Source organism: Meleagris gallopavo, chromosome 1 (genome assembly GCF_000146605.3).
Source record: "Meleagris gallopavo isolate NT-WF06-2002-E0010 breed Aviagen turkey brand Nicholas breeding stock chromosome 1, Turkey_5.1, whole genome shotgun sequence".
In the NCBI taxonomy this organism is placed as follows: domain Eukaryota; kingdom Metazoa; phylum Chordata; class Aves; order Galliformes; family Phasianidae; genus Meleagris; species Meleagris gallopavo.
Window position 1 is genome coordinate 175,898,077 of NC_015011.2, and position 14,275 is coordinate 175,912,351.

General features: G+C 37.7%; 1 protein-coding gene across 1 annotated transcript in view; it reads left to right on the forward strand.

Moving 5' to 3' along the window:
• The first annotated feature begins 614 nt into the window (after positions 1–614).
• Positions 615–14,275, forward strand: part of GUCY1A2 (guanylate cyclase 1 soluble subunit alpha 2) — a 90,495-nt gene continuing 76,834 nt past the window's right edge. Inside the window, exons 1-2 of the mRNA XM_019612084.2 lie at positions 615–632; positions 5,268–5,411. Of these exons, the coding sequence (XP_019467629.1) occupies positions 615–632; positions 5,268–5,411 (162 nt within the window). The remainder of the gene's footprint in view (positions 633–5,267; positions 5,412–14,275) is intronic.

A 14,275-nucleotide genomic window follows, 5' to 3' on the forward strand; every position in this document is an offset into this window, starting at 1 on the left:
AGAGAAGGGAGATTTAGATTAGATGTTAGGAAGAAATTATTTACTCACAGATCAGTGAGACACTGGCACAGGCTGCCCAAGAGATATCCAGGTGTATCCTGTAGATTTTCATTCTTTGTTGAGCAGTAGTCTTTTTTTGCCATTGTCATGTGAGAAAAAAAAAAACACAAACTTCTATTTCTGTGCACACATGTATATATATATGAAGAAGATGCAGAATGTGCCTTGATTGGATTTGGCTTGAGAAGTGCTGCAGTGGCAGTTAATTTTGTGTCAGTGGCACAGACAACTTGAAATAAGATCACTAGTGCAACCTGCATTTCAGGCTTTTATTTCTGGATGACACTTTGAATTAAAGACAGTATTTAACTCTGTTTACCTATAAAAGTGAAAGAAAGCCAACTTTTTATTTCCAATTTATTTATGTATTTATTTTTGCTAAAGTCAGTTTAACAGTCTGTAGAGACACTGGAATAGATTATTTTAGGGTAAATAGGGACTAAATATCATAATCTTTGTAAGTGAGATAATAAATACCTGCACAGCCTATTGAGTGTTTAGGAGATAGGAACAATGGTACACATGTACTTTTAGAAGACTATAATGGATCTACAATGGACAAACTGGCAAAAGTAAATGTACTTCATAAAACAAAGCAGGTTATGTTTTTAATTTTAATGCCAATTCTATTGTGGAAATTTAGTTTTAATCTTTTAATCTTACTCAAGAAGTTTTCTTGATGCATTAATTAACCCATAAGAAAGGAACACACACACATTGAATTTTCAGCTCTATACATAAAAAAATCAACACCACCACTCTTCTGTAACAGTTTTAACCCAAATTATCTATTAGGCTTTTACAGGAAAACCTACTGAGTTACACAAGGCTACAACCACAGCCATTTCTCCCACTAGGTGCTTCTTTCAGTGGATTTAATTTTTGCTATAACTTTAGGAATTTAAGATCATAATGGTAACAAGAGTGATCATTTTTACATTTTTATGGCATTTTCTTTCCAAATTGTGCTAGTAAGTTTCCTTAGAGTGTTGAGGTTCCTGAATATTTTAGATGAAAATCTTTTACTTGCCATTACAAGTTTCACTTACAAAATAATCTTTTCCCCTCCACTGTGAACATAATATTGTGAAATGAAGTGTGACACTCCAGTTCTTCATTACTTATAAAAGTTCATATGAGGAATTCCTGGTGCATATTCATTTATTTATGAGGAAGAGTGCTGCACATTCTGTTCTGAACTGCCACTGAATTAACACCCCAGTGTTACACCAGGGGGACATCATTCCAGTTTTTCAGTTAAGTAGCAGAGCAGAAGCTGTAGCTCCTTGTACTTAGAAGAAACTTGCTGGTGTTGCCTCAGAGGTAGTTTATTAACTTCTGTTCTCCAGTTACCATACTGGAGATATTATATTCTGTCTTCTGGGAGATATTATATTCTGTCTTCTGGGCTTCTCTTCTGTCTGGAAACCATATTCCATCTAAAATACATTCAAATTAAGAGTAAGTAAGTGACTGCAGGACAATTACTGTAGAGCTCAACCTCTATAAAAAGCACTGTTCATGCCTGTAGTAGACATGCTGTATCTACAGAGAATCTTACGTATTATCGCTCTACAGTGTTTAGCAGTCTGAGGATATTTATCAAGAAACAGATTCTGAGTTGTAGAGTACATACAACTACATCAATTAATTATGAACATTAATCTTTGATTTGTTGTGGGCCTGACTGAAAATTCTTTGGACGTTTTAAAAAAATTTGCAAGGAATTACAGAAAGCATTAGAGAAGGCTTTTGTGTAGCTGTGTAAGTAGCTGTGATGATTCCTGGCTTCTTTTATTGTTAACTGAACATAAAAATTATATATCATATTTTTATAAACTGAAATAATTTTGACATCTTAATTCAACCTTCTTTCTTTTCTGTCATGCTATATATTAGTCCCCAGCTAATGAAAAACTCAGTGAAACTGATACAAGTGAGTCTAAATCAACAATAACGGAAGAAAAACAGATAACAGTAGGTCAGGATGTCAGTTAATGGCTAGAAATAATGAGTACTAAGAAAAAAATCTTGAAATAGAGCAAAAATACACTGAATCTAAACAAAGGTAAAACCATCAATCATATGCAAAAAAAAAACAAAAACAAAACAAAGACTGAAATATTCAGCAAAGAGTACATTTTGCTTTTTAAAAGAAACGATGTGTTCCAGTGTTCTGGTAGCAAAATGTACTCTGCATATGTATCTAGAAGGATATTAAAGTCAACTACAATAATAAAAATGCACTATAATATTCATATTACAGAGTCAAAACCTGTGAAGTTGGTTTGGTACTAGATAGAGATTTCCTTTGAAGATTGCTGTGCTGTCAGAGCACGATACTGGTTTGAGAGTAATCTTGCATGGAAGGTCTTGAGGGTGTTTGTAGGTAAAAAAAACCTGAATGTGGACTTGCAGTCCAGAAATTCTGAGATGCATCAAAAGAGAGGAGGACAGTAGGTTGAGAGATGTGATTGTCCTCCTCTGCTGTTCTTTTATGAGACCCCATGTGAGTACTGTGTTGAGCTCTGGGCCCCAGCGTAAGGATATAGATGTGTTGGAGTGTTTCCAGAGGAGGTCTGAAAAGACAATCAGAGTGCTGGAGCACCTCTCCTGTGAAGGAAGGCTGAGAGAGCTGGGCTTGATCTGGTTGGAGAATAGAAGGCTCCAGAGGGATGTTATAGCAGCCTTATAGTACCTAGAGAGGGGCCTATACAAAAGCTGGGGGGGGATTCTGTCACTTTGTCAGGGAGCTTAGTGAGGTAATGGCTTTAAACTAGGAGAGTGTAAATTTAGGTTATAGATGTTAGGCATTGGCACAGGGTGCTCAGAGAAACTGCAGATGCCCCATCCCTGGAGGCATTTGAGGCCTGGTTGGATGGGGCTTTAAGCAACCTGATCTGGCGGGTGGTTGGAACTGCGTGATCTGTAAGGTCACTTCTGACCCAAGCCATTCTATGATTCTGAAATTATCTTGAATAGCATCAAACAGCTAAATGCTGCTACTTTTAGCTGCATTGAGTGGATCCTTCCTTTTCTCCTAATCCCATTGCCTTTATGTAAATCAGAGAATTATAAATCCTGGATTTCTTTTCAGAAGGGAATGGGGAAAAAAATAGATAATTGGAAAAATTGCCAAAACTAATTTTGAAGGAGAAATGAACCAAGACTGAAATTTAATGAAGATATTATTCGTGGAAATTTCAGCTTAAATACTTCGGGGAAAATCTTAGTAGTGACTGAAAATGATCATACAATCATTAGACAACCTGATCAGTACTCATCACATCCACCTCAGCTGGAGGTCAGTTGCACTGACCTTTAGCAGGTCAGTCTCATGTGTCCTACTCATTCCTAATCATGTTAGAGGAATTAAAGGCTATCCCACAATGGCACTATTATCATTCTTATTTTCAGAGTAAGAGTACCATGAGGCAGCTTGAGTTCCATTTTCCTTGCAATACACAGATATACAGTGCAACTCAGATGTTACTACTTATTCAGTGAATGGAATTCAGCTGTTGGTTCACACAGTTATAGAAACTTTGGAATGAGAAGATACTAATAAAAAAAAGTAGATTTGTCTGAACGTTGCAGGAATAATGTTAGATCCTAAATCTATATTACTTACAGAGGTGCAACGTAAAGCACTTTAGTGGAATAGTCATTCTGAAATTAAATCATTCAATGAAGAGCAGAATTGGTATTTTATTTTTGTATCTGACATCATAGATTCAGCTCTTTTTGTAGTAATCCCTTCATTTCTACTAAAACTGGTTATATTCCTCTACAATTTTAAAGTTGATAACGTCTATTTGGATTTCTGCTAATTCTTCCTTCTGTAGTTGAAAAATTTTGACCACCTGTTCATCATCAGCTCACAAGAAACCCCAAGTCACTGCTGCGTATCCTCCTGTACAATCACCAGGAAATCCTAAAGAGTTGAGCTTGGCAATGGGCTAGTAACAGCTTCTTCATGTCTGATGGTGGGAGGCACGTGCTCATACTGCTGTTCTAGATTCCTGCTCTGGATACGTTTACATATAATGCTTACTTTTTGAGGCAGTTCCTTTAATTCTATTTCTCTGCACTGAAAATTAATCTAAGAAGGTCCACGTCTGCTACTATTAGCAGAGTCCATGCAGAAAGAAGGATCATCTATATTTATTTGTTGAATAACTCCTTGCTCGATACCTTCTTTCTTCTCATGCTAACTTTTGTTGAAGCTTTTTTCTGCCATTCCTGTAGTGTTGGGTGCAGGGTGAAAGCCAAGTTGGATTAGCAAGAAGCCTTGAGGGCTCAGTCTGCTTGGGCATGTGTTAATGGGCTTTGTGCAGAATATGATGCAGATGTGAGGGTAGGCAGACTAGAAATCACAATACTGTCAATAAAACTGCAAAACTCAAGGGTTTCATTGCTGCCTTCAACCAGAGCCAGAGGGCTTCCATAATTTCTTTTGCTCCTGCTTCCTCCTGAGGGACAGCTTTCTTTAAAGAAAATAAAGGATGAGAGATAAAGATAAAGAAGTCCTGTCTGAAAAGACCAGAGGGAACAGCCTGCTGCACTTGATGCCTGAAGGCAGGGAGTTCACTCTCAGCCTGTGCTGCAGAGAGAAAGGCAGCATTTCTCATTTGAAAATAACAGAGACAGATGCAGTCAAAAGTCTGTAGCAGTAACGTCTATTTTTAAATTCTCCCCTATACCAGAAAGAGCTGCCTCCTAATGAGCAGTCATAGACTCTTCACTGTTTTTATGGTGACATTTTGCTTCTTCTAATTCTCTTCTTAATGTACTTTTCTAGCAGAGCAGATAATTGTTATGAATTATAATCATGTAGAACTGCTCTTACCAAATAGCAAACTCAACCAAGATAGTGCCAAAGCTGCAAGCAATTTCTCATTTACGATAATAGAGTTTTCTTCATTACTGCTATGGGAAAATGTCATATCTCAGCTGATGGCATACATTGTTTTAGATGTAATGATCTTCTTTGGTTGTAATATTGACAAACGGCTGTGCCATCAATGTCAGATTTTGACTGCACCTGTTTGCAAACTCAGGTTAATTATGCTCTGCTGTCTAACTGCTTATTTTATGGATGTTTTGCTCACATGTTTTTAAGCAATGCTATTTCATTGCGGATAACTAATGGTAGTTATCTCTTCTCATTATCTTACTTTAACATTTGATTTGTCTGATTGCTGCAGGTGGAAACAATAGGTGATGCATACTGCGTCGCAGCAGGGCTCCACAAGAAAAGCCTTAGCCACGCTAAAGCCATTGCCCTGATGGCACTGAAGATGATGGAGCTATCAGAAGAGGTTCTCACTCCAGATGGGAGCCCTATTAAGGTAAGTCATTTGCTTTTTGTTCTCATTTAATCAGTGGTATCAACTTGATTAACTCCACTGTATTCTGTCAGTAGAAGCCTATTGCAAGAATTAAAAATTACTGCAAGATATCACTTTATGTATTTCAATGGTCCCCATCAACATTCAGGCCTAGTTTTTTTAAGACAGCACATGACTTAACATCCACATAATGCACATTTTGTTGTGTGTGGGGGTCTGTTTTTTGTTAGCTGTCACTTTGTTATATGCATTGAAAGTCTATTTGTGGCAACAGGTGCACTCCTGGAGACTTCCAGTTCAGTTAGTGTGAGAAGGAAATGATTCAGATGCTACAGGACTGTCCCATGCTGCAAGCTAACGCATGGAATGGCATTTAAAAAATTCATTTCAGAAGTGGGCTCCAGAACTTCAGCTCTGCTGTAGATGCTCTCAGATAGTTCTGCGGCTCAAAGGGGCACACTTTTTTTCCAAAAAATTGTTGACCTGAGTACAAGTGTATGGGACTGCTTGCTCTTGGTGATACTGTTCCTTCCCACACACCATCAGTTCTTTTTCCTAGATTAGTACAGGGGGCAGCAGGAGGTGGGAAAGCCTGTCCTTTTGTACTTTTTTGAAGGTCCTCTCTGCCTTTCTGCTTCTTTTGATCTTACAACAACCTTGTAGCCACTGGCACTTGGAATGTATAACATTTAAGTACAAAATGGAAATTCAACAGGAAAGAAAGTCCATGGGGATAGATACCTGTCTTTCCTATGCAAGGCTCAGTTTACATATTGCCTTCATTTTACTTACTCCTGGTTTTGGTTAAATTGTTCTTTTTATTTTCAAAGAAAATGGGGAGAACAATTATTCAACACTGTCTAAAGCCAATAACAAAAGTCATATGTAGCTAGATGAGAAGGCTGGACAGAGTTCCCATAGGATTTACATCTTGGTTGAATTACATTTTGCAAACTGTGATTCCTTACATGTGCTAAAAAACATGGTAATTTTTTTCTTTTTTCTGGAAGGGGATTGTGTTATGAATTTCTAAAACAACTCTGAGGTTTTAAAACTCATCAGAAAATAAATGGTTTTGAAAAAATAATAAATCTGTGGTGATCCTTGAGGAGTAAAATTATATATTCCTGAGTTACAATTCATCTCTATTAAATTGTACCTTGAATTACATTTCTTGAAGTCTTTGTATGTGGTGAATCAAGAGAGATTTAATCCAGATGTTTTGCCATGCGCAACAAGGAGAGCATGGACGGCTAATCTAAAAACTCCAGGAAATATAGCAACACAATATTCAAATGAAAATACAAGGATGAAATATTTATATTTTTGGTACTCATGCTTCTGATGAAAATTTTCTTTAAAATTATGAAATATTTATTTATTTACCATAAAATGGCCACTTATTTAAAAGCCTAACTTTCTGTAAAAAAATCTTGGACTATGGATATTGAAGAATAATTTTGTAAAAGCTTCACATAGTCTTTTACTGAACTCAGAACTAGCATTAAAAGACAAATATTTTCTGAAGATATCAGAAGATGTTTTTGGTTTTCAGCTTTGATTCAGAGCTGTTTCAAATTGGTATTCACTTACGCCATATAAAATAGTTTTTCCAGGTTGTTTGATAAGTTCTCTATTTTTCCAGTGAATATAGATGATCAATACAATCTAGCTTCACTGTCACATGCTGGAGAGCTGCCTTCCAGATCCTCTCCATCTTCTTTCTCTATAAATGATTCTTGCAATCACAGGGAAATTTTAAATGTTTATGTTTTACTCTTAAAGTCATAGTTAGTGAATGTTTTCATTACTACATTTTTTCAAAGAAAATTCTTCATCATTTAGTGACTTCATAAGAAAACCTATAAAAGAAAGACCATAAAGACAGTGCATGAGAAAGACGCTTGCAAAGAAGAAAATGCTAGGAATAATCGCATATATTCAAAAAAGTCCTAACGAGTTTCCTTTTGAATTCAGAAGAAAAACTGTCAGTTTGTTGTGACTTATATTGAAAATAGAGGTGCTGAGAAGGTCCTTAGTGGATGTTAATTATCCTGTTTTCAGTTTTAAGTGTGACTTCAAGGCAGGAGGGCCGATGATACCAACCAGAGTGACAAAAAGCCTTACGTAGTTATTGTTGCCTTTGTACTGTGCCTGCTAATTTATGCTTAAGAAAGTATATAGAGGCATAGAATCATAAAATAACTTGAAGTGGACGGAAACCACAAGGGACATTGAATCCAATTTCTGGCTCCACATAGGACCACCTATTTGAATAGAATTCAAATGCAACATCTGAGACATTATCCAAATGCTGTTGAATTCCAATGTTGATTTGATTTTAAGGTTTCATCTCTCCTGTGTACATACACTGTAAAACTATAGGAATAAAGGCTTTTACAGAAGTCAGCTCTAATTTGTCCTAGTTTATGTATCTACACAGGGGTGAGATGAATCACACCCTAAAAATGTGTTTTCTTTTCAGTTGTCTGTATGGGAATTTTGTTGACCTAAACTAAATTTGGGTATTTACATTGTAAGCTTCTTCACTGTCAGATGAACCCTCCTACAAATGGCAAAGAATGCATAATCTTCTTAGTAGTTATGTCAGTTATCATTGCAGCTAAATGTGGATGTATTACTCGTAAATCAAAATGGCATGATTAACTTCCAGGCAATGCTGTGTAGCATGGAGTGATCTCTTTTTTTCATTAGTTTCTCATGTACAAAGCTTTGAAGGTGCTCATCGTGCCACAGATATTTACTAACAAATACATCACGTACATCATCCACCTGAAGTTTACAGAGCCCCTAGATGTTTATAAAAATGGATTCAGCTTCATGCCATTAATAAGAGTCTAATTGTTTCGTATCATTTGCTATAAGGCATTTCCACAAAAATATTTCATATATTCATGGACATTAGTTATGAAGTACACTGTGCAAACTATAAGATGTGAAGTGGCATGACTTCTCATTGAGGAACTGTAATGTATTGTAATGTGGTTACTTTGAACTGGTCCTATTGGTATGCATGACAAAACAAGCACAGTATTTTGACCATATTTTGACTCTAATTCTTATCAGAAATTCATATTGCAAAGAACAGATCACATTCCTTGAGTCATTGCCAAACGTGTTGAATATAGAATGCTAAAAGCAGCTTTTGTTTTCTCATGTTGAATATCCTATATCAGTGTTTGAATGTTGGAGAGCTTGAAATCAGAGAGCAGTTATCCTCATACCCAAACCTTTTTTTGACATTTTTGCCAGCTGTGGCCTTAATTCCTCAGGATAGTCTACTAGTCATTTTGAAAAAATAAGATGATAGCTTCACTAACTCTGAGACCAGTTTTCAAAACATAATTCCTAAATATAAGAGTCCCTCTGATCTCAGGAGTAAACAACAGTGTTGTGTTTCCTCCCCCTAGAATCTGGCTGACAAGCATTGATTGAAAAGGAGGAAATTATTCCCAGCCACTTTATATAGTAAATGACACCACAGTGACTTGAACTTTGATTTCTGTTAACTGTCTGGCTGTTACCACATGGTTACTCTGTTTTGAAAGCATCCTCGAAAAAGAAGCAAACATGCTAACATCTTCTTGGTGTTTGCAGTGGATTTCTCTTCCAGAGACATAGTCTTATTGAAGCTATTGGAGACCAGCACTGGAAACAGAGTTCAGAAATTACCACCAGCTTTGTAGGGTGTGACTGGCAGTGACGCACATTGAAGATGGCCCATTATTGCAGAAGGCAATGTCTTTTAGGCAGACTTAAGTTACACATCTTTCTGGGTTGTCTTGCTTGCAGAGATTTCAGCTCTAGGGAAACCCAACTACAATTATTATATGCAGTGCTTTTCATTTGATGATTTGATGATTCAATTAGGCATCTCTGACTTCATGATTATAGTTTATGGAATATATATATTTTCTAAATTACTTTGATGAATATATTTTGTTGTCATCCCGGGACTGAATTCAAATGTTTGCTTTTTGTACTGCCTGAAGTGATCATCCCTGTGATGGCAGCTTATTGACATCTTCCTGAGTGACACTGATAACCTCAGAGATAGACTCAGGAAGTCAGGGAGAAAAATGGAATGAAAAATACTATATCACATAAGTGGGAATTAAGGATAGGATTTTTAGTATTAGCAGGCAATCAAATGAAAGTTATTGTCTGGGTTTACAGTTATCAGTATTCATTGTGAACTTTCTGAAGAACCTGCTCCTTAGAGCAATACCTAGACTACCTGACTAGAAAGCACTGATGGTCCTCAGGATAGTGGCAAGGTGCATGAAGCATGTCTGTTTTATATCCCTGGTCTCACTCTGTGGCTCAAAGAGCATGGCATGCTGCTGAGGGCACAATGGTGTGCAGCTGTTATGCACTTAGGCTTCCAGCATAGCCAAAAGCTGAAGAAATGCTTACCAGAATGGAGACCCCGTGCCTGCACTCCTTGTAGCAATGCCAATGAAATGTGATTTGCACAGTAATGAAAAATCTTGACTGAAGGAGAGGGAGGGCTATATTACTTGTCTGCACAAGTCCTCTTGTCAGTGCTGTAGCAGTCTGCTCTTTCTGAAATAAATATTTGTAACAGAAAATGGACTGATTGCTCTCATATAAGCAATGGAAGCTCCAGGTCCACCTACAATATTTTCTTACTCACTTCTATTTGAGGCAAAATCCCATTAATTTAAGGGCCTCAGTGAAAGGAAGGGCTTTTGGCTCACACACCACATGTAGAACTGGTTATATACCCTTTCAGCAAAATGCTTTTTAGTCAGGAAGCTCTGATTTGATTTTGCTTCTGTGCCACTAATTAAACGTAGTGCCCTATGACTGTAGTTTGAAAATATTGATTTAAAATTGCCTTCTGCACTTAAGTGAGCATTACTTGAATGTTCAATATTTATCATACTCTATCTCTTCAGATAAAGTGGAAGTATATTAATTTTAATAGCTAGAGATAATGCTGTAAGAAGAATTCTCCAGAGCACAGACCTTTAGAAATAAAGGTCACAATATGTATCTCATTTAATGTGTTTAAACCCATAATATATTATCAGAGGCATCCCTTTTTATCATGCTTCAAGTCCTGCCCCATTATTCAGGCAGTGTGCATCCTGAAGGCAAGAAAGGCTTCCTTTGCATTTTGTTGTTAAACCGTCTGGGCTGGTAGAACATACCTGGTTTTGGCTAATGATGTTTTCCCAAGGGGTTATTCTCAAAGACTGTCAGCTTCTTTTTTCAGCGCGTGAAGGTGGTCCTAGTAAGGTCATGAACAGATACAGAACTGGAAACATACTGAGGACAAATGAATGGTTTACATGAAGCTACTGAAATTAACTGCAGTTATGTAGATTTGTTGTGCACGGCTATTTCTGTCTAAAACATGAAGAAGATTGGGCCCTATCATGCTAATTCAAAACATGTTTTCTGCAGCTGAAAAATGTCATCTATCTTTCAAAGTTTTGTTAACAATACTGGGAGAACTAGGCCTGTAAACACTTCAGTCAGAAAACTCAGTTTTCTGTTTCCTTACCTGCTAATGATGACATAATCCAAGTAGAGTAGTGCAGGAGGTTTTCCAGTTGAAATTGGTTTCAACTGGATTAATTAACTTTCAGCTAAGGTTACCCTGCATTCATTTGGGATTACAGGGCACATAGACCGGTTCTCGGCATAATGCTTTGTTATCAAGATACAGTGCTTGATGCATTTGCAGCTTGTAACTTTCAAATGTGCACTATCAAACCTGTTTTCTTATTGGATTTATAAGCTGCACTCAAACAATGCAGGCAGGTACTAATGCTCTCAACACAAAGCCTGTCTTTATCTATCAACTAGCAAAAGAAAGGCAGCACATCTGAGGGGGCAATTCATATCAAGGGTGGGATTAACCTCATCTAATTTCGAATTCTGGCAGCGTAGGCAAATGCATCAAAGCTTGTTACTCTTACTCTGTAAATGGAGAAAATATAGCTATTTTATTCTGTATTCATCTGACATACTTTCAGTGGTTACTTCATAATGAAAAATTTGAATGAATATTTGTCAGATAAGCATGACAAATACCCTTACCTCGGAGAGCTAATGAGATTGCAGGAGTATGGACAATGCCAGTGAAGGGAGCTGGACTGACACGTTTCAAATCTTGTTTGGTCACTGGCTTCCCAATCACATTTTAGATAATATCAGACTTTCTATACTTTAGCCTCCTGTATTTACAGCGTAGGTGACTGTTTTGCAAGTGAAACATTTCTGCAGCAAGCCTAAGCCATCAGACTTTACAGCCATACCACTGCATTAGTTCTGGTGTGTTGTGTAATTAAATACCTGTTCATGATGAGTAGAACAGTGAAGGTCTGATTCTTATCAGCCTCTAATCTCTGCATGCTAAGTGGTAAATATTAATAAGCATGAGGCCTGGCTCTGAGTAGGCATACTGCAGAGGAAAAAGGGCTCTGTGTGTTGTAATGGCTCATGTCCATGGTGAGACATGACACATGGTAATGGGCAATGAATCTTAGCGCCTGTAGCTTCTTCTGCCTACTCCTTAATTATTCCCTCTTGCATTATGGTGATAAGGCAGTTGGGCTCGAACACAAGTAGAATGAAAATGCTGTGATTTACTTGAATATAAGCTTTTTATTAGTTTCTAAACAAAGCAGCCATTCCCAAACGTACTGTGAAGGAGAGTACATTAGCGAATGTTATCTGTGTAGTCCTTTCCAGCGTGTCTTGCCTTGTTTTAATTTAGACTATGGCGTGCGAGCATTATAGCAACTCAGTGGTCCTCGCCAAATGTGCATCTTTATGTAAGCAGTAACAGGCTGTCTGTTTTGTTTTAAGTTGTTGAAAGGATGACTGCTGATGCAGGCGTTCCCATCAGCAGTGCGAGGAGCTGTGCCTGCAGCGATGCTTCTAGCTCTGTCTGCTGTCTCCTAGCAACTTTGCCTTGTGCCCAATGCCTGAATCAGCCTTGGGGAGGAATAGAATACCCCACTTCAGGATGGATAACTGCAAATAAGAAATTTGATTGTGTTAAAAGAAAAAAATCCGAAACAGTTCCACAAAAGAAAAACATTAAAAGAGATTTTGACTAAAAATTGATGAACAAGCCCATACAAAGGTGTTTAGTTTGACAGGCTTACCAACATCTGGGCAGTGTGACTCCTTTGGTTTTCCTTCAGAGCTGCACGTCTCAGGGAAAATCCTGGTGCTTTTTCTTGAGAGAGTGCTTGGGAGGTGGTGATCCAAAGTCAGTTCCTGGACTTGAGGAGAGTTCCTGATGCCATACCTGCCTTTGACAAAACCAAAGTGAGAGGAGCAGATCTGAATTACCGTATCTCTCTGTAGGCTTCTGGGAAATTGTAGGTTTTGTTAGGCTGCCTTAAGGGAAAATTCAAACCTTCCTCAGCCCTCCAATCATTTTTACTCAAGTGCTTCCTTTTGTCTGATTTTAATAATAATCTTTATCAATGTTACTAAAACCACATCCATTATTTTCAACTTTTATTCTTTGGAAGGGATTTTATCGTGCCTAATTATATATTACAGCCACTATATGACAGTATTTGTGGATATTTTGCAATCACAAGGATAGATGGAATTTAATTTAACTAGTATGTGCATAGCAACAGCCTTTGGAAAAAGTTGGTCTGGAAATTTTTTCAGCTATTTATTCTGCTGAAGAGGATGTTGTCCAGAGGGTTGGTTATTGTTTCAGATAGCATGCATTCCTTGTTTTCACTGGGTACCAGAGTAACGTCCTGGTAGCTGGTAAAGGTAGGCTTCCAAAGCTTCCAGGGTTTGACCTCGCACAGCATGAGGATCTGCCTGCTGTGCATAAAATTGCAGGGCACAGAAGCTTGATATTAGCATTGGCAACAAGATGTAAGCCCAAATTTAATTAATTAGAAGGCTATGAATGTGCTCTTCTTCTGACTGCTGGGAGGAACAGACCTGAAAGATGAGTGGTGATTAGCGATGAGCTAATTAATAATGCGATGACTGCTGGAAGAAGATTTGTCTTTGGACCTGGGCATTCTCCTCATGCTATGCTTTCTCTGACAGTGTTCTCCCGAGAGAACAGGAGAGCAGGAAGCACAAAGCCTTATTCTGTCTACTCTTGTCTCCATGGCAAAAATAAATCACACTTGTAAAAGCCAGGGTATGTACCCAGGGCACTGTGTGGACTTTTCCATTGTTTATTAATTCACAGTGACTACTACATTTTCACAATTCTTTCTGATTCACAGAATTTGGGTTTAACCCAAGTGTTTCTGTAATTCAGTGATATGTCCTGTTTGCTAAGGCAGACAGAACCTTGCTTTGATGGCTGTTTGTAGCTCATAATTTTGTCCCAGTGCCTCACAAGGAGCAGATAATTTCTTCACCTGCTCCTCTTAATGTAAGTACGTGCACAGGGAATATTGGTGATGGTTTCAAGACTTAATTCCTACATGAGATTTGTGGCCACAGGATGTGCAGCTGGACTGTGGGGTTAGATTTAAGGTCACTGCTCTGATTCTCACGGTTTAGCACTCATTTCAGATACAAATGCCTTTAAGTAATATTCCAGATGTCTAGCTAGTGGTAGTTGGGAATTTCCCATGGAAAGCACTTTTTAGATGCAAACACTGAATTACTAAAATCAAAAACTGCTGTAGAAGTGCCTGGACTGATTCTCGTAAGACAAGTTTACCACATTTTGGTGAATTTCTGATTGGAGACATTTTCTCTCAAGAAGCATTAGGAGGTTAGTGACTGTGGCTGTCACTTGGATGAAAAAAAAAGAAAAGAATTTAAACAGAGTAAAGAATTGAAATTTTGCCCTTTAAGAAAGAAAA